At 37.3% G+C, this 22,049-nt stretch overlaps 1 protein-coding gene across 13 annotated transcripts in view; it reads left to right on the top strand.

Moving 5' to 3' along the window:
- The window catches only part of DEUP1 (deuterosome assembly protein 1), a 65,379-nt gene that overhangs the window by 14,207 nt on the left and 29,123 nt on the right, over window positions 1-22,049 (top strand). For 9 of the 13 annotated variants that reach the window (XM_090134037.1, XM_031616102.2, XM_031616098.2 and 6 more), the window contains 7 exons: window positions 2,551-2,664; window positions 5,675-5,887; window positions 12,391-12,527; window positions 13,593-13,698; window positions 15,198-15,395; window positions 17,378-17,464; window positions 19,596-19,795. In XM_090134037.1, the coding sequence (XP_089990163.1) occupies window positions 2,551-2,664; window positions 5,675-5,887; window positions 12,391-12,527; window positions 13,593-13,698; window positions 15,198-15,395; window positions 17,378-17,464; window positions 19,596-19,795 (1,055 nt within the window). Of the gene's footprint in view, window positions 1-2,550; window positions 2,665-4,197; window positions 4,285-5,674; window positions 5,888-12,390; window positions 12,528-13,592; window positions 13,699-15,197; window positions 15,396-17,377; window positions 17,465-19,595; window positions 19,796-22,049 lie in introns of those variants that run through there. The other 4 variants (XM_090134041.1, XM_031616099.2, XM_031616100.2 and 1 more) reach the window with 4 other exon arrangements.

Genomic DNA, 22,049 nt, shown 5'->3' with positions numbered 1-22,049 from the left:
ACCAGTGGAAACTAAGTGTGAGCTAGTTGTGTAGCTTTTAAGCATTGTGAGGACTTAGATGCTCATGATTTAGATTTATATAGATTTATGATGGTAGACCATTTAAACACTTGGAGAACTCCACAAATGAAATCTTAAGAGCTGACAAATTTTAAATATTTTCATACTTAAATTACATTTAAAAAGTACTTTGGGATCTATGTTTTGATCTTGCCTATTCTTCCTGTTATGATGTAACACGTAGCAGCAACTTCTGCCAACTTCAGGTCACTTTACATAACACGTACATGATGTCTTTTCCACATGGAAGAGTCCTTATCATCAGAAAACTTGCTAAGCTTTGGATTTCAGCATAGCTTACCAGCATCTGCCACTGCAAGAGCAATAAATGGGTTATATGTTGATAACTGACTAAATATATCACTAGTCTGAAACTGTCTGATCTAGCTAATTTGAGAATGACCTCATTCAAGATTAAAATGAGAAAATAATGTAAGACAATTCTATCGTTTGATTAATTAAGCAGTATGAAAAATGATTGCTTGAAATATATACAGGAAATTCTAGTATTTAGGAAATAATCAGTGTTGAAAATCTACTAAACTCAGCAGTCCTTTAGTAAGGCCTTAAACCTGCAGTCCTCATTTAGCAGGCTGAAACTGCATCTGTATGACATTTTTTGAAACTGAAGATTTTTGTTCGTTTAAAATACCAAAGCACACATTATGGAAGCTAAAACTTGTATTAATCTATGTTGAAAAGCATTTGATTTCATTTCAGTAGCTGTGTGTGTATTACAGGAATATGTCAGTTTAAGATAATTATAAAAGCTCATCTCCCTTTTTGGGACCAACATTTCCATTGTGAAAAAGGCAGATCTTATAAAGGCTTAAAAGAGCATTTTGCTTTTCACTATATAAACCCATATCACAGAATCACAGAATCACAGAATCACAGAATGGCCAGGATTAGAAAGGACCTCAAGGATCATGAATCTCCAACCCCTTTGCAACATGCAGGGCAATATATACTATAATTTTCCTAATTGTTCATCCAAACAAAAAGAGCTAGAACTTCATTAGCTGTAGAGCTCTCCCACTTATTTGTGGAATATTGCCTTTAAAGTCAGTTGTGACAAGAATACAAGATCTAAGAAAAAAGTCAAACAGTGTAAATAGGAATATAAATACAAATATATATCAATACAATCATATGTATATAAATACAAAACAATTCTATTTATATATAAATCTAAACACAGACACAAAACTATTATTAGCAAAACCTGATTGTAATAACATTTGTTAAAAAGTTTTTGTTGAAAGTAGGTGAAGTTAGGAAAAAATTCCAGAAGCAGCAATTGAACAATTTTACAAGAAGTAAAATTTATTCACTGTAGCTGCTGTTCCTTTGTTCAAGAAAAGGAACAACCAAAAAAGCACTCAAAATATTTGTCTGATTAGTAAGGGTTTGATCCCATGCTGATTACTCTTACTTTTCTTTAAAGTCACAGGAGCTGCTTACCTTCCAATATAATTGGTGTTTTATAGTTATAACTCTAAGATTTACAGCAATTGAAGTGATTTTAAATACTTTATCATTTCTAATCAGTGATCGAGACCTTGGTGTACTGATGGACAGTTGGCTGAGTAGGGGCCAACAGTGTGCCCAACTGGCCAAGAAGGCCAATGGCATCCTGGATTGTATCAGGAATGGTGTGGTGAGCAGGACTAGGAAAATCATCCTGCCCCTGTACTTGGCACTGGTGAGGCTTCACCTGGAGTACTGCGTTCAGTTTTGGGCACCTCAGTACAGAAAAGACACTGAGGTGCTGGAGCAGGTCCAAAGAAGGGCAGCAAGGCTGGTGAAGGGCTTGAAGAATATGCCGTATGAGGAGAGACTGAAGGAACTGGGGCTGTTAAGTCTGGGGAAAAGGAGGCTGAGTGGAGACCTTATTGCTCTCTTCAAATACCTCAAAGGTGATGGTAACAAGAATGGGGTTGGTCTCATTGGTGACAGGTGACAGGATGAGGGGAAATGGCCTCAAGTTGTGTGAGTTTAGGTTGGATATCAGGAAAAACTTCTTTACAGAAAGAGATGTTAAGCACTGGAATAGACTCCCCAGGGAGGTGGTTGAGTCACCATCCCTGGATGTGTTTAAAAACAGTTTGGATGTGATGCTCAGGGACATGATTTAGTGGAGGGTTGTTAGTTAGGGTAGGATGGCTGGGTTGTGGTTGGACTTGATGGTCTTTAAGGTCTTTTCCAACCTGAGCAATTCTGTGATTCTATGATTCTATGCTTATTTCACCATCCACATTTTTCAGGTTACTAGCCTCTAAGATGATTTTTTTCTAGAGAGGCTGTCTTGTGGCTGGATGGCTGTTTTATATCATTGGGGTTTTTTTCTTCTTTCCAAAATTGTGGAAAGATTACATATCAGCTTCAGAACTATGCTTTTCTTAGAACGAGAAAATTAATAAATTATTTAGATTAAGGAACAAGAGCATTTTTCTCTCTCCTTAGTAACTTTGTTTTGCTGTCTTTCAGGAATTTAAAGCAAAATCAAGAGAATGGGATAAGAAAGGGACAATCTGCCAAAATCATCTCATTTATTTAGATGCTCAGCAAAGATTATTGTCTGAGAAATGTAATTTGTTTCAGGTAAAATTTCTACCTTCCTTCTTCAGAAGGAAGTTGAGAATTAAATGAGCTGTTTGCTCAGTTTGAGTTATTTTAACTTATGTTTTAAAATCTAAACACTCCTAAGCTTATAGCAAACATAAAAATAATACGGACACATTATTTTAAGTAAGAAAGATCCATACTGAAAGATACTGATACATGCAGTTATTTTAATTTTTTTTCTTATATAATATAAATAAATCTCATAATGAAAACTACTATTTTTCCTCTAAAGATAACTGTAAAAAGCAATGCATGTTCCTTTTTAATTTTTCAGGTATACCGTGGACTTAAATTTAATGTCTATGCTATTTACTAACATATATAGGTTGCTCTGAAAGTAATGTCTTATTCATTTCCATGGAAGTTGCAACAGATACAAAGAGAACAACAACACTTTTTGATAGAGCAAATTCTCAGCTGCAGAACACTATTTTTCAACATATTCACCACCATTAGCTCTGCATTTTTGCCAGCCACAAAGATGAGCCTGCATGCCAGACTTGTGAATCTCTGCACCAGCAGAGATGAGCTGCTGTCACTGTCACCACTGCAGTGACGTACCACCCACTGCTTCACTGTGCTCACATCCACTGGTCTCCATAAACATTCAGTAAGCATTAACGAATGTCAATGTGGAATTTTTTCCACACTGAGAAATTAAATTTCACACCTTTGCTTCTTCCACACTTCCATGTCAGACTCCATTTTGTCTGATTGCCATTGTGCTGCCCATCTGTCACATGGCAACAAAATGTAACAGAATATTGGCAGGAAATTTCAACCTCTACTGCCATGCCACCAATATTCAACTCTGACACTGTGGGTCAACAGAATAAAAGTGGGAGGTGTTATTTGCAGAGCAGTCCTTGTACAATAATTGTGATGACAAGTTATTGAAATTTAACTTCCACTGTAGATAGTACATCTCACTCCTATTTGGTCAAAATATGAAGCTCCCTCAAATCTAAGGCATCTCCTCACTATCTGAGGATCATAAATGAAAATTAACTTAATTTATACAAAAAAATGAATCCCTCTATGCTGCTCCAAAAGCTTACTTAGATATGTTTGCTGGATTACTTATAAGTTTTTGATCATAGTTTCCATCTTTCAGTTACTATTCAGTCCATTCTTGGTTTTGTGATCCATTTTTTACCAGCCAGTTCATGTAATTCTTTATTATATTTATTATATAGCCCATTTGTATAGCATATTTTTTATTGTTTTAAATATTTCCATTCTAGAACAAAGAATACATTATAATGATTTCTTGATGACCTACTGTGGTCTAAAAAAAATTAAAGAAATAACTTAAATATTATTTGGGCTACAAAACAGTTCAAAATGAAGCATGGGGAAGCCAATTACATTGCTAACTGGTGATCTCCTTTTCCAGTGGGGCTAAGCTCATTGAATCTTAATCTAGTGAAACATGTTCTTAATGATTCTTAGGAGACTCTTTACCCATATCCACTATTTTCAAGTATGACAGTTACATTTCATTTACAGATGTGGAAAGCATTCTTTTGCTGTTACTGAACTTTCATACAAATGGCTGAAAAAAATATGTCTTTGACTCGACGAATCCACTGGCAGGTGCATGTTGAGTTGATTGCACAATTAGACAAGTCAAAATAGAGTACTCAAGATGATCGTCCACATTTTTCTGTCAAAGTTCAAATGGCTATCGTCAGCGAACTTTCTTTGAAGGCAGCTTTCATCACAACTGTAACATCATACTAGTAACATCAGGCTAGTTTATTAATGATAAGTTTGATAGATTGTTTCTAAAGCATTAATAGATTCTGCATCTTTGGTCCAAATTCTCCTCTGTAAGGTTTTTGATTTCCAGAATCAAAACTTTTATTTCACAGAATGCTTTGACATCTTTGCATGTCAAACTCCATAACTTAGATGTTGGGGACCTTAATCTGTTAGCCACATACATTAGATTTACCTGCCAACTTATATAGTCTTTTTATTTAATATGCAGCCTGTGGTCCATTTCAGCCATCACAAGTTAAGAGAACACAATCAATGAAATCAAAAGGAGTCCAAAGAAAGAATTCCTTTTTGCAGTCATTATCAAGGAAATGTAATATATGCAGCACTACTTATTTTTTATTTAAATTTTCTTGCTCAACTTGATCTCTTCACATGATATATGGTTTGCAGGTTATTTTTTTGTGTCATTTTTCAACTAATTCTGAATTTCAGTCTTCTGAAAGATTAGTGTTGCTGTGTCCAAATGGAAGGATCTGTATGGGTAATTTTTTAAACAGTTACCATAGTGATTGTGGTTCTTCACACTGAATTCAGAAATACCACCAGTACCTATTTTCTGAAGTTTTCTTTTTAGAATTATTTAATGAGTACAAGAAATTGAAGAAACTGAATGGACTACAAAACTGCTTCAAGACTGTTTCCAGAGATGCTGAATGTGCAAATGATTTTTCCACAAGACTAATAATAATTATATATATATGTATATATATATATATATAGTTACTGCAGTAACTGAACTACAAATTTCATACTACTCACCTTTTAGACAAAGGTTAATGCCATCCTGAGGCATACACGCACATCTCCTACTGAGTTCATTATATCAAAGAGAAACATTTCTCTCAAATCACTTTTTATAGGTGACTGCTTTGAGTAGGTCATCATAATCACCTTTTCACTTGTAAGGCTAATTAATATCAAAGTGCTAGGAAAATACACAACAGAGAAAAATTCTTGAAAAAATTCTGTATCCTTTTAAGTTTTAGAAATGTTATTCTCACTGAACATGATGAACTTGAGGCTAAAGAAAGGAAATATCTTTTAGAATAGTGATACAAATCTTTCCAAAGGTGCTATCTTTTCTAAGCAAGTGCTGATGAAGAAAATGGAAATTAGCTTAATCATTTCAGTAGAACTGTTTGGACCTGAAAATTTAGATGTAATTATTGAATTTCATTAAAAATATTTTATTGTTTTATAGAAGCAAACTCAGAGTTATCAATTCCAGATAAGCAATAAGAAACAAAACCAGGAAGAGATTATTAAATATGGCCAACCTGAAAGAGAAAAGGATGGGTTAATTGTTGAAAAGCTAAGGGCAGCAGTGAATGAAATGACAATAAGCAGGAATAGACTAGAAGAGGAAAATCTGAAACTCCGTGAGGATCTAAAAATGTTCCAAAGCCAGTGCCAGGTAATAATACATCTTGTTTTCCATAAATGCTGTGGAATAAATTTTGGAGCATTATTTCAATATGACTATACTTTAAAAAGTAGTTCTAGGATGCCTATATAGAAGATCTGTACAATTGTTTTATGTATATTCTTTGCAGAAACATGGAATGAGCTGTGAGCAGTCCATTTTTTTTTGTGTAAGATGTGACATTTGATATGCAGTAGTATATCTTATTCTTGTCTATTTACCTCGATTTTTATAACTTTCCTCTCCCTGTAGCACCACAGAGTGAATTATCTTAATTCACTTGGCTCCTTGTATAAAAATTATTTGTATTGAATGTCTTTATCTGGTTTACATCTTGTTGCACAAAGTGCCCTTTACATACTAAATAAGTAGATATAAAAGTGTATGGTATAGTTTATTGTTCTAAGAATATTCTTCAGTGCAATGAATGTCTAGGCTGGCAGCATTGACGCATGAGATTTTATCCTATCTCTAGCTTAACATTTTTTCTGCTCCTTTATGGAGACAGCTGTTTGTGCCTCTTCCTTTGATCATAATCTATGGATTTTACAAAACTGAGATAAGATATCACAGAATCATAGAATGTCTTGAGTTGGAAGGGACTCCAGAGATCATCAAGTTCCAACCCCCTGCCACTTGCAGGGTTGCCAACCGCTAGATCTAGTACTGGATCAGATTGCCCAGGGCCCCATCCAACCTGGCCTTAAACACCTCCAGGGATGGAGCATTCATAATCTTTCTGGGAAACCTGTTCCAGCGCCTCACCACTCTCAGAGAAATCTTCCTCCTGATATCTGATCTAAATTGCCCCTCCTTTAGTTTAAAACCGTTCTCCCTTGTCCTATCACAGTCTACTTTTGTAAAAAGCTGGTTTCCCTCATGTTTATAAACTCCCTTCAAATACTGCAAGGCCACAATGAGGTCTCCCCACAGCCTTCTCTTTTCCAGGCTGAACCAGGTCACGTCGTTCAGCCTGTCCTTGTAGGGGAGGTGCTCCAGTCCTTGGAATATCTTCGTGGCCCTCCTCCAAAAGCTCCATATCTTAACTATTTGGGGGGCCCCAGTACTCCAGCTGGGGCCTCACAAGGGCAGAGTAGAAGGGGACAATCACTTCCCTTGCCCTGCCAGCCACTCGTCTTCTGATGGAACCCAGGATATCATTGGCTTTTCAGGGTACAGGCACTGCTGTCTCAGGTTGTTTTTCATCAGCCAGGACCCCTACGTCCGTCTCAGCAGGCCTAGTCTCAAGGAGCTTTTCTCACAGTTTGTATACGTATCTGGGATTACTTCAACCCAAGTGCAAAACCTTGCCCTTTGCTCTGTTGAACGTCACTATTTTCACAAAGGTCCAACTTCTTGAGTTTTTCAAAGCCCCTCTCAATGGCATCCCTTCCTTCTGCTGTATCAACTGCACCACTTAGCTTGGTGTGACCGGTAAACTTGCTGAGGGTGAACCCAATCCCATCGTGTATGTCACTGATAAATAAAAAGAGTACCACACACAGGACCCTGGGGAACACTGCTCATTACTGGCCTCCACTTGGACATAGAGCCATTGACCACCCCCTTCTGGCTGCGACTTTCCAACCAGTTCCCTATCCACCAAATTTCCACCTTCAAACCTGTATCTCTCCAATTTAGAGAGAAGGTTGTGGTAGGAGACCATGTCAAAGGCCTTGCAGAAGTCCAGGTAGGTGACACTGGTCACCTTCCCTTTGTCCATCAGTGCTGTCACTCCATCATAGAAGGCCTACAGATTGATCTGGAATGACCTTCCCTTAGTGCAGCCATGTTGGCTGTCTCAGATCACCTGCTTGTCCCTGATGTGCCTTAACGTATCTTCCAGGAGAATCTGTTCGTGATTTTCCAGGGCACAGAGGTAGCCTGTAGTTCCCCAGGTCCTCCATCCTCCTTTTCTTGTAAATGGGAGTGATATTTCTCTTTTTCCAGTTCCCAGGGACTTCATCTGACAGCTACAGCTTTTCAAATATAATGGAGAGCATCACAGCAACCACATCAGCCAGCTCTCTCAGGACCCTGGGTTGCATGTTGTCTGGCCCTATGAACTTGTACATGTTCAGTCTTGTGAATTAGTCTTGGACTTGCTCCACCAGTGTAGTGCAGGGGAGTTTGCTCCCTCAGTGGGGAATTTTCTACCTCATATCTTCAGCCTTTTTATTAGCAAAGATCGAAACAAATCACGAATAATATTTTAATTTCTATTTTTTTTCCATGATTTTGCTTATTAATCTAAGCACTTCAATATTCAGGAATATATTGAGTGGCCTATAGTGAATTTATCTGGAGAAAGATAAATCTGTGATCCTTTGGTTGGACTGGATGATCTTGAAGGTCTTTTCCAAACATGGTGATTCTGTGAAGATCATCTATTTTCTTTACTTCATTTAACTTTAGTTACAATGTACTTCACAGTAATTAAGATATATGATGGAGATTTATTTCAGGTATTGTCAGAACAACCAAATTCTGTGTATGTGATGTTTATACATTTGATTTGCACATTAGATTCCCCTAGTCACTGGACTGTATGCAAGTTATCGGTATGCAAGCAAAAAGACCTGCTTTGGGGAATGTGAAAATGTTGCCACAAACAGTAGTTGGATTAAAATATATTTGGGGCAGGGGGCGTAAGTTAGTAAGGGACACAGGGAGAGTAGATGGCAGCATGCTGTAGCCTTCTTTAGGAAAATCTTCAAGCTAGAGGAAATATTTTTTAGGGATATCCATATGAGAAAGCAGCTAGTGTAGGATCTGTCATGAGCCAGAAGGAGCAGGCAGATGAGCATATGAATTCTGCATGGAGGATGAGGATAGTTGGATGTGGGTTGGGTGAAGGAAGGAGGAGGAGATGGGAGTCTTGGTGGGGACAAGACTGATTTCCATGGCAGTTAGCCTGGTATTATGCCTCACACATCATCTATGCCTCTGACTACTTTATGTACGCTTCCATCTGTTACTTTCATACTACTGATTAGAAAGAATAGCAGACTGTATGGAAGGCAGATTTGTTGGCTGTGAAGAAAAGAGAATTTAAGAAGATCCAAACTGAGACTAAAGAGTATTTCTCAATCTCATGAACTGTTTGACAAACTTAGTTGCAACCGTACATGAGAGGCAGCTTGAGAACATCAGACCAGTTCCAAAGAGTTTTGGTTCTTGGAAAGTCTGCATTAAGCCAGTTGTGGACACTAATTTATATAGAAAAACAGCATATGACTAAAACAGTTTTGAGCAGAGTTAGAAAACAAAAGCTGGTCACTAAAGTTTTGAGTCTTCCTTTTGATATCAAACACGGCAATCTTTTTCCCAAAATAAAAGAGAACATTTGAGGAATTTTTCAACAGTCTCCGAAAAAAGTAATATTTAATTGGATATTTTCTAAACAAAACCTTATGCTTTCATTTTCATTTTGGCATTTTTTACTAAGTGCAGTAAATGGTACATATCTAATTTTTTTTTTTTAAATGATGCGTGAAACTCTTGACCTGAAGTTCTGTTTCAAGTATCATTGCTGCTACTGCTGTGGCTGCTGTTATTGCTGGTATTACTACATTTCACAGGAGGAAATACAACTTCTGTAAATGTGCATGGAGACTGCAGTGTGCCACAGGTTATTTGACTTCCACTACAACTGTGAAGCATTCCCCTTATCCACTGCATAATCAAATCAGAGGTGTACACACACACCTCAAATTAATGTATTATGTACCAGTTGTGACTATATCTTGGATGTTGAAGTCATTAAGATGATCATAAGCAAGTTCCTGCTGACAATTTTAAAAATTCATTAAGCTTTAGTTCACTAGAATATGCCCAGACTTGCATTTCCAAGTTTAAAAAGCTCTCTCAGGCTTAATTTAACACAAGATTTGATGAATGAATCTGTATATGCAGTCCCCATTAAAAAAAAAAAAAAAATGCTTCATATCTGTCTTTGGCAGCTCTTTCAGACAGAGGAAAACCCCGGGCTTCTTGGAAGGAAGGTCATTCTAATATGAGGCTCTAAGGGAAATAAACCTTTGAAGTTTCCTGCTTGCAGTGTCATTTTTGTTTCCATTTTTGAAGTAGTCTTTTGAAAGTTTAGAAGTCTCATTTTTGCTTTTAAATGTGGCACCTATATTATATTAAAGGGAAGAAATTATGAAAAATCCTAGTTTTTGGTGTAACAATTTTAAGGGCAAAGGATTAACATCCATGGAAAATCCATTTCTTTTATCTAAATCTTGAATGACAGGAAATGTTTCTAGGTATTACTACTGTAAGAATCTGATTATTGTTGCTCCTTTTGTTATTTGATAACTTTAGTATGATTTTAACATATCTTATGGCAATTGCTATAGGAATTTAGATTTCATGATGTCAATTATTACACATAGCATGAAGCCACATTATCAGCCAGAAATGCCAGGTAAAGTAGAGACAAGATTTGTGGACTCCCTAATAAATGTGAAAATTTGGTGATGTTGATCTAAATAGGGAATTACCTCTACAAAGACAGAAGTAGTTTTGGTGTTGATTAAACACACCTTATCTAAGCACATAAGTCTACAGGCACCTGCTCCAAGCCTTCAGGCAACATTTAATGAAGACACACATATAAGCCTGCTTTTCTATAGCCTTGTAGTTTTCATGCTTATAAAACTGGAAATGCTGTTAGGATAAAAATGCTAGCTACTTACAGTACAAATTCTTACACATGAAGCATCGTTCACACGTGAAGAAGATATTGAATAAAGCAAACCACATATTTTAGATACATTTAGTGTGACAAATAATTTTGCAGTGATATTTCCAATGACAGTTTCAGAGATATGCACTGAAAGACTGCAAAAGCTGAAGAATGTTCAGCATCTGATCTTTAGACCTTTCTGGAGAAAGGAGATGACATGGAAGTCATGCCTTCTTCAGAGATACAACTCAGAATAAAAGCATTTATATCTTTTCAAACACATCATACAGGTGTCAGAAATGATCATAAAATCATAGAATCAGGAATTATTTGGCCTTTGTTCTATCCCCCCTGCTATAGGCAGACACCCAGTAGACTGGGTTGCTCACAGCCCCATCCAGCCTGGCCTTGAACAACTCCAGGGAGGGACATCCTCAACCTTGCTGGGCAACCTGTTCCAGTGTCTCACCACCCTCACAGTAAATAATTTCTTCCTAACATCTAGTCTAAATCTACCCACTTCCAGTTTGAAGCCATTCTTCCTCATCCTGTTGCTACTTATAAAAAGTCCGTCCCCAGCTTTTCTGTAGGCCCCCTTCAAGTACTGGGAGGCTGTGATAAGGTCCTTCTGGATCCTTCTCTTCTCCATGCTTACGAGCCCCAACTCTCTCAGCCTGTTCCTATAGGGGAGGTGCTCCAGCCCTCTGACCATCTTCATGTCCCTCCTCTGGACCTGCTCCAGCAGCTCAGTGTTCTTCTAGTGTTGGAGGACCCAAAACTGGACACAGTACTTCAGGTGGGGTCTCATGAGTGCAAAGTAGAGGGGCAGAATCACACCCCTTGACCTGCTGGTCTCACTTCTCTTGATGCGACCCAGGATATGATTGACCTTATGGGCTGCATGCCCACACTGCTGGCTCATGTTGAATCTTTCATTAACTGACATGTCCAAATTGTTCTCCTCAGAGCTGTTCTCAAGCCATTCACTTCCCAGCCTGTGTTTGTGCTTGAGATTGCCCCGACTCAATTGCAGGGCCTTGCATGTGGCCTTGTTGAGCTTCATGATGTTGACATGGGCCACCTCTCAAGTCTGTCCAGGTTCCTCTGGATAGCATCTCTTCCCTTTAGCATGTCAACTGCACTACTCAGCTTGGCGATATCTGCAAACTTGCTGAGAGTGCACTTGATCCCACTGTCCATGTCACCTACAAAAATGTTAAGTAACACTTGTCCCAGCATCAGTCTCTGATGAACACCACTCATCACCAGTCTCCACTTGGACATTGAGCCATTGACCACCACTCTCTGAGTGCAACCATCCAGCCAGTTTCTTATCCAATGAGTGGCCCATCCACCAAATTCATTTTTCTCCTATTTGGTGACCAGGATGTGATGTGGGACAGTGTCAAGTGCTTTGCACAAGTCCAGGTAGATGACGTCAGTTGCTCTTCCTTTATCTGCTGACACTAACTCATCATAAAAGGCCACCAGGTTTGTCAGGCATGACTTGTCCTTGGTGAAGCCATGTTTGTTACCACCAATCACCTCATCTTTATTTTCCATTACCTTAGTAGAGACTTCAGGAGGATCTGCTCCATGATCTTGCCAGGAATAGAACTGGTTGGCCTGTAGTTCCTTTGATCTTCTTTTTTTCTCTTCTTCAAAATGGGGGTTATATCTCCCCTTTTCCAGTCAGTGGGAACTTCACCAGACTGCCATGACCTTTCAAGTATGATGGATAAAGTATTTTGAGCTAATACTTTCTCATTTTATTTATTTTATTTACCTTTTTGTGTTTCTTTAGAACATAGAGGCAAGCTTTTTGGAGATGAGAAATGAGCTGCAATCACGGGATGCTCTCTGGAGAAAGATACAACTGGAATGCCAACAGTTGCGTGCAGAACTACTGAAAATCAGAGAGCATAAGGATGTGCAGGAAATGTATGTATGCTAAAGACAATATTTGGATTCATGACTACTGAGTTAATAATTTTTTTCTTACATTTAGTTTAACTGTATGAAAATTTGGGCACAGTCTCTTTAGCAGGGTCTGTGGTGATAGAACAAGGAGAAATGGCTTCATAGAATCATAGAATCACAGAATTACTCAGGTTGGAAAAGACCTTAAAGATCATCGAGTCCAACCATGATCTAACCATACTACCCTAACTAACAGCCCTCCACTAAGTCATGTTCCTGAGCACCACATCCTTTTAAACATATCCAGGGATGGTGACTCAACCACCTCCCTGGGGAAACTCAGGGAGGGTAGATTTAGGTTAGATATAAGGAAAAAATCTGCTATAGTGAGGGTGGTGAGGCACTGGAACAGGTTGCCTGCTGTTATGGTGGATGCCTCATCCCTGGAGACTTTCAAGGCAAGGCTGGATATGGCTCTGGGCAACCTCATTTTGCTGTGGTATCCCTGTTCACTGCAGGGAAGTTGGACAAATGGCCTTCAGATGTCCCTTCCCACTCTAAGAATTCTGTGATTCTATGATGATTCTAAATTAAATCTGTTTAAAAAGATACTTGCAATTCAGGGGACAGACTAAACAATTTTTGAATAAATATTTTCATATAGGATGAGATTGCATGCAGTAGGTGTCAGCTGTATTAAAAGGCTTTTATGTTGCCTAGATCTTTGCAAACTGATGTATTTCATCTATTTTATTTCTTTGCTTAAAGTGCCTTTATATTCCTTGGCATTAAAACACATTGGAAGTAGTGCAATTACAGTTCTTCCTAGCCTTCTTTGAGTAAAAGGTTCATATTTTTATGGTTTCTTTAATCTGCCATAACTGTCTTGAGAATGTGTGAAATACTAACCAACAAGAGATTTCAGGATCCTTTCTGCACACTCTTCCATTGTCCTTCATCGCTAGAAATTTCTCAAGATCCAACTTGTTCTAGGCTAATTCTTGGTGTGAGCTAATTCTTTTGATATTATAAGGTAGATATTCTTGCACATTCTGTTTATTTCATATTTTGTTTGTTTTTTTAAAGGCATCGATCATCCTTTGTACAACTTACTGAGCAATCAGAAAATAAAAATGCTGATTTATTACTACAGGCACAGAGTCAAAACAGCCAACGAGAAGTGCTAAGCAAGGTACTTCATGCTGTTAAGTGTTTCTAGATGTTACACTGCAATTTTGGATTTTGAAAAGAGAAAGCGAAGCACTGGCCTTGGTCATGTGAAGAGGGGAGATGGAGAATAAACTATAGTTTTTGGAGAATATGGAGTTTTCATATATGAAAAAAGTTTTCATACATGGTAACTGTATAGTTGTGCAATTGGCATTTTGATGCTGTGTGCTTACAGCAAAGGTAATAGAAGAGGTGAGTTTTAAACATCACTGTGATTCAGATAATACCTTACAAGTAGTAAGCCCTCTAAGTTTATATGGGTAATTAATTAAGTTGTAGGAGGAAAGTAGCTATTTGTAGATGGTCTCAGATGTAACACATACTAAGAAATCAACTGTTTTAAAAGTCCCTGTGGCTGGTAGCTACACAAGGCTGATCAGTCATCTGCTGCACAACCCAGGGCAATGTTCTTTCCTTTTGAGTTTGCTTCACGTTGCACTGTACATTTCAGTGCTGTGTGCAAGCAATGGTGGCATGGCACTGTGGAATCACGTATGACTTGGGAAGTGAAAACACTTTGAGTAAGAGAATGCCCCAAACTCCCCTTATGGGCTTGCTGTGTTTTTTGCTGAGTAGCAATGTAGGCAGGAACATCTGGAACTGGTGCAGCTGACTTGGATGCTGCAGCAATCTTGGATTTTTTGCATCCACATCTATTTGTTTATAATTCTAGTGTTTCTCTGTGGCTTGCATAAATAAATATGAAATGCCATCTGCTACGGATTATGGATGGTTTGAAGAGTTATTAAAATGCATTCAAAACTATTTATGCTGGTTTTGTAGTTGTATTTCTTAGATAATATAATGCTTATTGATAGAAAGATTATGAAAACAATCTTTGTGTTGATTCTTTGGAGAGCCCTGCATAGGAGAGAAGTGCAGAAAACTTGACCTTACATTTTATAAGTAATGGCAGAAAAATTCTTATGAGTTCATTTATCATATACAATATTTCTATCATAGTTTCTCACTATTCAGTCTCCAGGTTTATTTATTTATATTGCTCCAAAGTTATTTTAGGTTAAAAATATGTTCAATGCAGCCTCAGTTGACTTTGGAGCAATATTAGTAAATCATACTTAGGTTTACTGGAAGAATATTTCCTTGAATATTTTTTTGCATAAATTCCAACTCATACAATTGACATTATTGCATTCTTTTAAACATTGAATTTAAACATTTTGTGTTTTGCTCATTTCTAATACTAAATAGGCAAATGGAAACACAAAAAGACTGAAAAAAGGTGTAAAAATTAATACAGCTATGGGCATTGTCTCATGAAGAAAGACACTTAGTTGTAAAATCTCAAAAATGTCTGACTTGGTTAGAAGAGTTGGGGTCTTGGAAGCAGGCAGCAAAAAAGTCACTAGTGAGTGGGTGGTTTGTGATGCGGTTGTATTTACTGCACAACAATATATATATGCTTTTGTGGGGTTTTTTTTTGAAACATATTTGCAACAGATAAGAAACCATCTCTATCGAGAGGAGCCATCACATTGCTCTGAGCAGGAAAGAATAAGGACAGAAATCTCTGACCTGACAGAAGAGCTTCATCAGAAGGAGATCACTATAGCAACTATCATGGAGAAAGCTAGTCTTCTGGAAAGACGATTAAAAACGGAGTTACAGATAAAAGACAAATTGCTAGCCAAACAACAGGTATGCAATCAGGCAAAAGCATCCTAGGTCATTTTACTCCACACTATAGATAACGACATACATTATCTGTTAAAAAAGGGTGTAGCATTTCTTTATGTAGTTTTCATCAGCAGTGATATTTGATAAACGTTACAAAAGCAGCCAAATTGATGCCATAACAATAAAACACCACTAAATGTCAACTGTACATCTAAATTGCAAATCATTTTGACCATTAATCGTAGTTACCATTTTAGTATGCAAAAGATATGGAAATTTTCAAGTTTGTTGTTATTGTAAGTACTTAACCATTAGAATTATTAGATAGCCTAGAATACTTCCTAACTTTTCAGGTTTTTAAAAGTTTTAAAGAATGTTACAAATATACTTAGAAAATTCTATCAATTTGAAAGCTGAAAACTGTAAGTACTCATGTTTTAAATGGTAAATTTCAGTTTGAAAAGCAAATATACTATCCCCATTACTTAGTTATGTCAACCAAAATAACCATGATACCTATGAAGAGTGTATGGGTATCTGGGTTTTCTGAGAGGCTTGTTGCATATAAAAAGTAGTGGTTAATGTAATAGCTACTTTTGACAGTGGGAAAGTTAGTATTCAGGAAAATGTGAGGCTGCTGTGTAGCACTCTTTACCAGACCACACATACTGCATGTGTAATCTCTTGTTTTCCTAAATGATTACTTCTTTCAAAAAGGTAAACAAAACTTCTGGCACTTCATTTCTATGTCTCTTATAGAGTATTTAGTATTTCTTCGTGATTTAGAATCATAGAATCACCAAGACTAGAAAAGACCTCCAAGATCACCCAGTCCAACCAACCACCTACCTCCAATATTTCTCCACTAAACCATGTCCCTCTGTACAACATCTAAACATTTATTGGACACTTCCAAGGATGGTTACTCAACCACCTCCCTGGGCAGCTCATTCCAGCACCTGATCACTCTTTTCGAGAAGAAATTTTTCCTAATGTCCAACCTGAATCTCCCCTGATGCAACTTGAGGCAATGCCCTCTAGTCCTATCACATTTAATATTGCTGTATTTAAAACAAAAATGTTTCTTATAGTTCATGATTACTTATGTATATTTTGTAAAACTAGTTGAACTGATACATGCCTATCTTCTAATAAGGTTTAACAAGGCCAGGTGCATGGTGTTGCACTTAGGTCTAGGCAATCCCATTTATGAGTACAGAATGGGAGAAGAACTCATTGAGAACAGCCATGAAGAGATGGACTTGGGCATCCTGATGGATGAGAAGTTGGACATGAGCCAGCAGTGTGCACTTGCAGCCCAGAAGGCCAACTGTGTTCTGTGCTGCATCATCACAGAAGGGGCAGCAGTGAGAGAGAGGGCATTGTCCCCCTCTGATCTGCCTTCATGAGGCCCCATCTGTGTGCCCAGTACTGTGTCCAGGCCTGGGACCCCCAGAACAGGAAAGATGCAGAGCTGTTGGAATGGGTCCAGAGGAGGGCCTCAAAGACAATCGAAGAGCTGGAGCACCTCTCCTGTGATGAAGAGTTGGGGGAGTTGGGCTTGTTTAGCTTGGAGAAGAGAAGGCTCCAGAGTGACCTCATTGTGGCCTACAAGTACTTGAGGAAAGCATACAAGCAGGAGGAGACTGACTTTTTACAACAGTCAGTTAGTGATAGGACAAAGGGGAATGGCTTTAAAAGAAGGCAGATTTAGGTTAGATGTTAGGAAGAAATTTTTTATTCAGAGGGCAATGGGGCCCTGTCACTGCTGCCCAGAGAGGTTGTGGATGCCCGACCTCTGGAGGCATCCAAGGCCAGGTTGGATGAGATCCTGGGCAGCCTAATCTAATGAGTGGCAACTCTGCCCATGCCAAGGGGCTGGAACAGGATGATCTTTAAGGTCCTTTTCAACCTAAGCTATTCTATGACTTTATGATATACTCTGTATTTTTCCAAGTGAACAACAATGTCCTTATATATAACTAATAATTTTTTTTTCCTAGTTGTTGAATTTCAGATACAAAGTTATCAAATCTGAAAATACACATCTAAAGGAGATCATGGAAAATCAGAAGTATAAAAGTTGTATGGTAATTTATTTTATTTTATTTTAATCTATGCAATATGAAGAGCAGTTCCTTATAGTACCTGTAAATGTTGATTGAAATGGCAGCTTTAAAAGTCTCTGGTTTGTGTGAAATAAATAAATAAAAATAAACAAGTAAAATACAAATTGTATTCTCATGAAGCCTGAAGAAGAGGATAGCTAGCAATAATTTTGACGTTAAATGTAATAAGCTAGAATTAAGAAAGACTTTTCAGTTACTTTGACACTGAAAAATTTATTGAGGCCTACTTATTGTGACTGACTTATTTCAGAAAATATCCTTTTTTAAACAGTTGTCATTCTCTCAGAGACAGAAATATGTACCTTTTTAACTACTTTACCTCTTTGATGATGTGACATTTAAATAGCAGTGTAAAAAAAAGGTGAAGCAATGTTTCGACCCCACCCAGCTTATTTTCAGTTTAGTATCTATTTTCCTTCAAAAGAGAGCATTTAAGGTTTAATTTATAAAAGCATACAATGTAACATAATGTGGAACTGTAACTTCTAGAGATACGATAAAAATTACATCCTCTGCCTTCCACAAACCATTTCAAAACCTCCCCTCCTTACAGAACATCTGCAGTTACTGTGCCTGTCACTATAAAACACTGAAATACTGTTTGTAAATAATGCTGTAGGTATGTCTCTGGGGAACTCATAGCCTGTTAATTGTCTCACTGTAAATTGGCAAATGTCACCCAAGAATGTCACCTTTCTCCAGTTACTAGACATGCAAAGGTCACTACACATACCAGTGCATTTATGGACTTGATAATTCCTTCTTACTTCACTATTTTATTGTGAAGATCTAAACACTGAGTACTATCTGGTATTTGGATGTTAAGATTGCACGGAATGATGGTTTTGGATGTGCTTTTATAATGGACCACAACACAAAATCCTCAAAATAATGCTAGCCTGAGTCAGTACAGTGTCGTGCATTATCAGGAAGAGGTACTTGTTTAGATTTCCAAAGCAATGTAGCTGTGTCAGCTCAGCTGTGGGGCTCTTGCCGTTATAACTGTACTGCTGATTCTAGAGCTATTAACATTAAGGTGACTTAGCAGCCTCCTTTGTGTGTTCTGCCTCACTTCTCCGAACAGGAGACATAGCTGAGCCTCAACCCTCCATCCATCCTTGGACAAAATGTTGAATTTTCTTGTACTTTCTGGCACTTCCATGCCAGCATGGCTCATAATTTTGCCACAGAACTAGCAAACTAAGGCCTGGTTCGTAGGAAGAGACAAGATTAAATCAAACAGTGCAAAAAAACAGACAGGTGCAGGAACCCTACTTGTGCTAGCAATGTACACATACCAAATCCCTAGTGGTCATGAACTACTAAGTTCCAAAAGAATAGGATGAAACTAGAAATGTAGGTGAGCACTTCTTAGTAAATTGGATGTGTTTTCAGTCTTTTATGTATAATTTGACAAGTCCTTGCAGGTTATTTTTGGTTGACAGTGGTGTAGTGTTACACTGTACTCTGGAAGTTTACTTCCAGTGCTAATCTTCCACTTTCGATTTCCTGTGGTTGTAGTGCATGCATTGTTTATCCTTTCATTATTTTGACTTTTATTTCATGTGGGTTAATCTGACTAAGAGGCAGGATTTAGTAACACAGGTGGAAAGCACTGCGCTAATGTGCCTATACTGCTTTTGAAACTGAAGGTTTGACACAGATATTAAACTATGCCTGTAGACATATACTTTAGCTAATAATTAACTTACATAATAATTCTTGCTATTTTTGGTAGAGTCATTACTGAAGGCAGTAATCAAGTCTATAACTATAGTCGTGGTTGTTTTTATGTCATACATTCTACAATGCCATTGATAATGAATTTACAACAATAAGAGTTGTTTGAATGTCCTGTTCCTTGAGAAATTTTGTTTTATTGTGTTACAGCAGCTTATACCCTTCTTTCACATTTATCTACAGCATTTTTTTCTGTTGGTAGTTCTTTTGGCTTGCTGTAAGTGTTGCATGATTAGATGTGGTAGCTAGGTCTTTCTTTAGCATAGAACATTGTTTTGCTTGTTTAAAATACAAAAACCCATTTATTGTGGAAAAAATGCTCATTGAGTGAGGGCTTTATCTCCTTTCACAGAGTATCGATTTATCTAACAAAAAACATGGAGATTTCACAGCTTCTATTCAAAAACTGGAACATGAGAATGCAAGATTACAAAACAGTCTTGTTAAACTACAGAATCACGCAGAAACACTGATGCTGAGTGGGGTGGATAAACATGGAGAAACAGACCACAGCTACCAAACCCATTCAAAGATGCAAGAAAAGGAAGAGAGGTAACATTTAGTTTGTACACATATATTAAGTTTTCTGTAGGCTTTTCAGAAGCCAAACTCATGCATTTTTTCCTTTTCTGTTGACTCAGAACTCACAAAAATCTAAATATCAGACCTACTTGGTATATTTGTGAGGATTTCCTACTTTTTTTGTGGCCGTGGGTAACTGAACTTGTTGATAACTGAAGTCCCAGAAATGTTTCATTGTTATTTTGCTCTTTTACACATGAAACAATTTAAGAATCTTTTAGTGTGCTGCTTCAGTTTTTCTTGGCTCCAGGTATTGAGAAATGGGACAGAATGAATTTCTATTGCGAAATAAAAAGAAAAAAACAAGGAAAGGAAAGGATATACAAATCAATATGAGAAGTAAACTGTTCCACAGGAGGTTATCTTAATAAGCAGTTTGAACTACAGCTTCTGCTGAAAAGCTTTGTGTCCCACCAGTCTCATTTGTTGGATGTTTTACTATGTGTATTTTAATGCCTCGCAAAGTTTTGGTGCTTTTGGGTGACCTGATTTTGAGAAGAAACATTATTTCAACTGCCCTGAATAACTTGTTATTACAGTAGGCCCCTTATTAGGGAAAAAATAATGTATTTTAAGAATATTCAGGCTCGTAGAAAACATTCTAGTGATTTCTTTCTTTCTTAATTCCCTGTATTCAGTGGAGCTGAAGGACCTTCAGATGTGTTATAATGATGACATTGCAGTAATTTAAAAAAAGTTAACCTCTGCTATTTCATAGCAGTTTTTCATAATGCAGGAGATTAAAAATTAATAGAAAACTAAATATTTTGATCATTTGTAATACCAAACTTACACAATAGCACAAATGTAAAACATTTCTGTGAAGTAATGTTTAAATAATGCGGATCCGGAGTTGCATGGACTGAGTTTTCAAAGTTGTGTGGTCAGTCACTGACAAAACGTAGAGTGGTTTTCTTCTGTGTAACAAAAAAGTAATAAATTATCTGTTGATACACATTCATCTAAAATTTCCTTTTAAATGTGATGTTTCACTCACAGGAAATAGTATTCATTATAAGTATCTACGTACATGTATACATATGAATATATGCACATACACAGAGATATATGTGGCAGATATAGCTGTTTTCCTACTAAACTTCAAATGATGTTGAAGGCTTTGCTAAATGAAAGATTCACAAACCAAAATACAGATTACTATGCACCTGTAGATCTCAATTTCACCAAAATTGGACAGTGCAATTTTTGTCAGTGCTTCCACTCTTCTGAAGTGAGTGAAAGTTTTCCCATTCCCATTCTAACTACACTCAATGTACAAGAGGAACTATGGTCATAGAATTTCATGAAATTGTGAAATTCATAAATTTAAGTTTAACAAACAATAGAGCTGTGCAGGTAATTTGCAGAGCCTTGATTTCACAGCCATTGAAAACTGATGTTAAACCTAAACAGGGAAGGAGAAACCTTCCAACAGCAGAGATCTCAACCACCCCTGCTGAACACAGTTTAAATTACAACTGAATTAATCTGATGAAACAGAAAGATTGAGCCTGCATATAAGCATCAGTCAGTCCATCTTTTTAAGATTTGGCCTTCTATGTAGTGTTAGTTCTCTGTTCCCCAGATGCGGAACTACCTCAAGATTTTCTCAGTAAACAAAAAATGAATGTTCAGCCATCTATTGTGTCCACATAAAGCAAGCAATTGTTGTTTCAGTTTTACTCTGGGGTATGTTTTACTGCATTGTGAGCATAAACCATGTTAATTCTGTTTTAATTTGCAGTTCTGTTTCCATGGTAATTATGGCATTGGGAAGGGCAAAATACTTTTTTTTATATAGTAAAAAAGTAGAAAACACAGTTTTCATGCAGGGTGGGGAGGCTGCATTTTAAATGGTGGTTTTCTGAAGCTGTACTTTTTGTTTGCCCTTTATACATTCTGAAACCTTGGAATTTTTGCAGAATGGGCAAAAGTGTTTTTCTCTCCCAATCAGTAGAAGAATCTCAGTCAGTAGCTGGATAGGAGAGCTCTAAAGAAAATACAGGAAATTTCAAGAAGTTACAGTGACTGTTTAGCAAGAGGCATTTCTTTCCTTGAGTGTACACTGAAATTCTAAATATCAAGAAGAAACACATTGAGAAGTGTCATCTTTTTGTTAAAAGACTGGAGCCACATCCTACCTATAACCACCTTACTTTATTACTATTCTCATAGATGACTGTTGGCTTTAATTGACACTGAAATAAGTTTTCCCTATCCCCAA

The sequence above is a fragment of the Phasianus colchicus genome, chromosome 1, assembly GCF_987193195.1.
Source record: "Phasianus colchicus chromosome 1, bPhaCol1.hap1.1, whole genome shotgun sequence".
NCBI lineage: Eukaryota > Metazoa > Chordata > Aves > Galliformes > Phasianidae > Phasianus > Phasianus colchicus.
The sequence above is the reverse complement of the archived record's forward strand: the minus strand, read 5'-3'. Positions and strand labels throughout refer to the sequence as shown.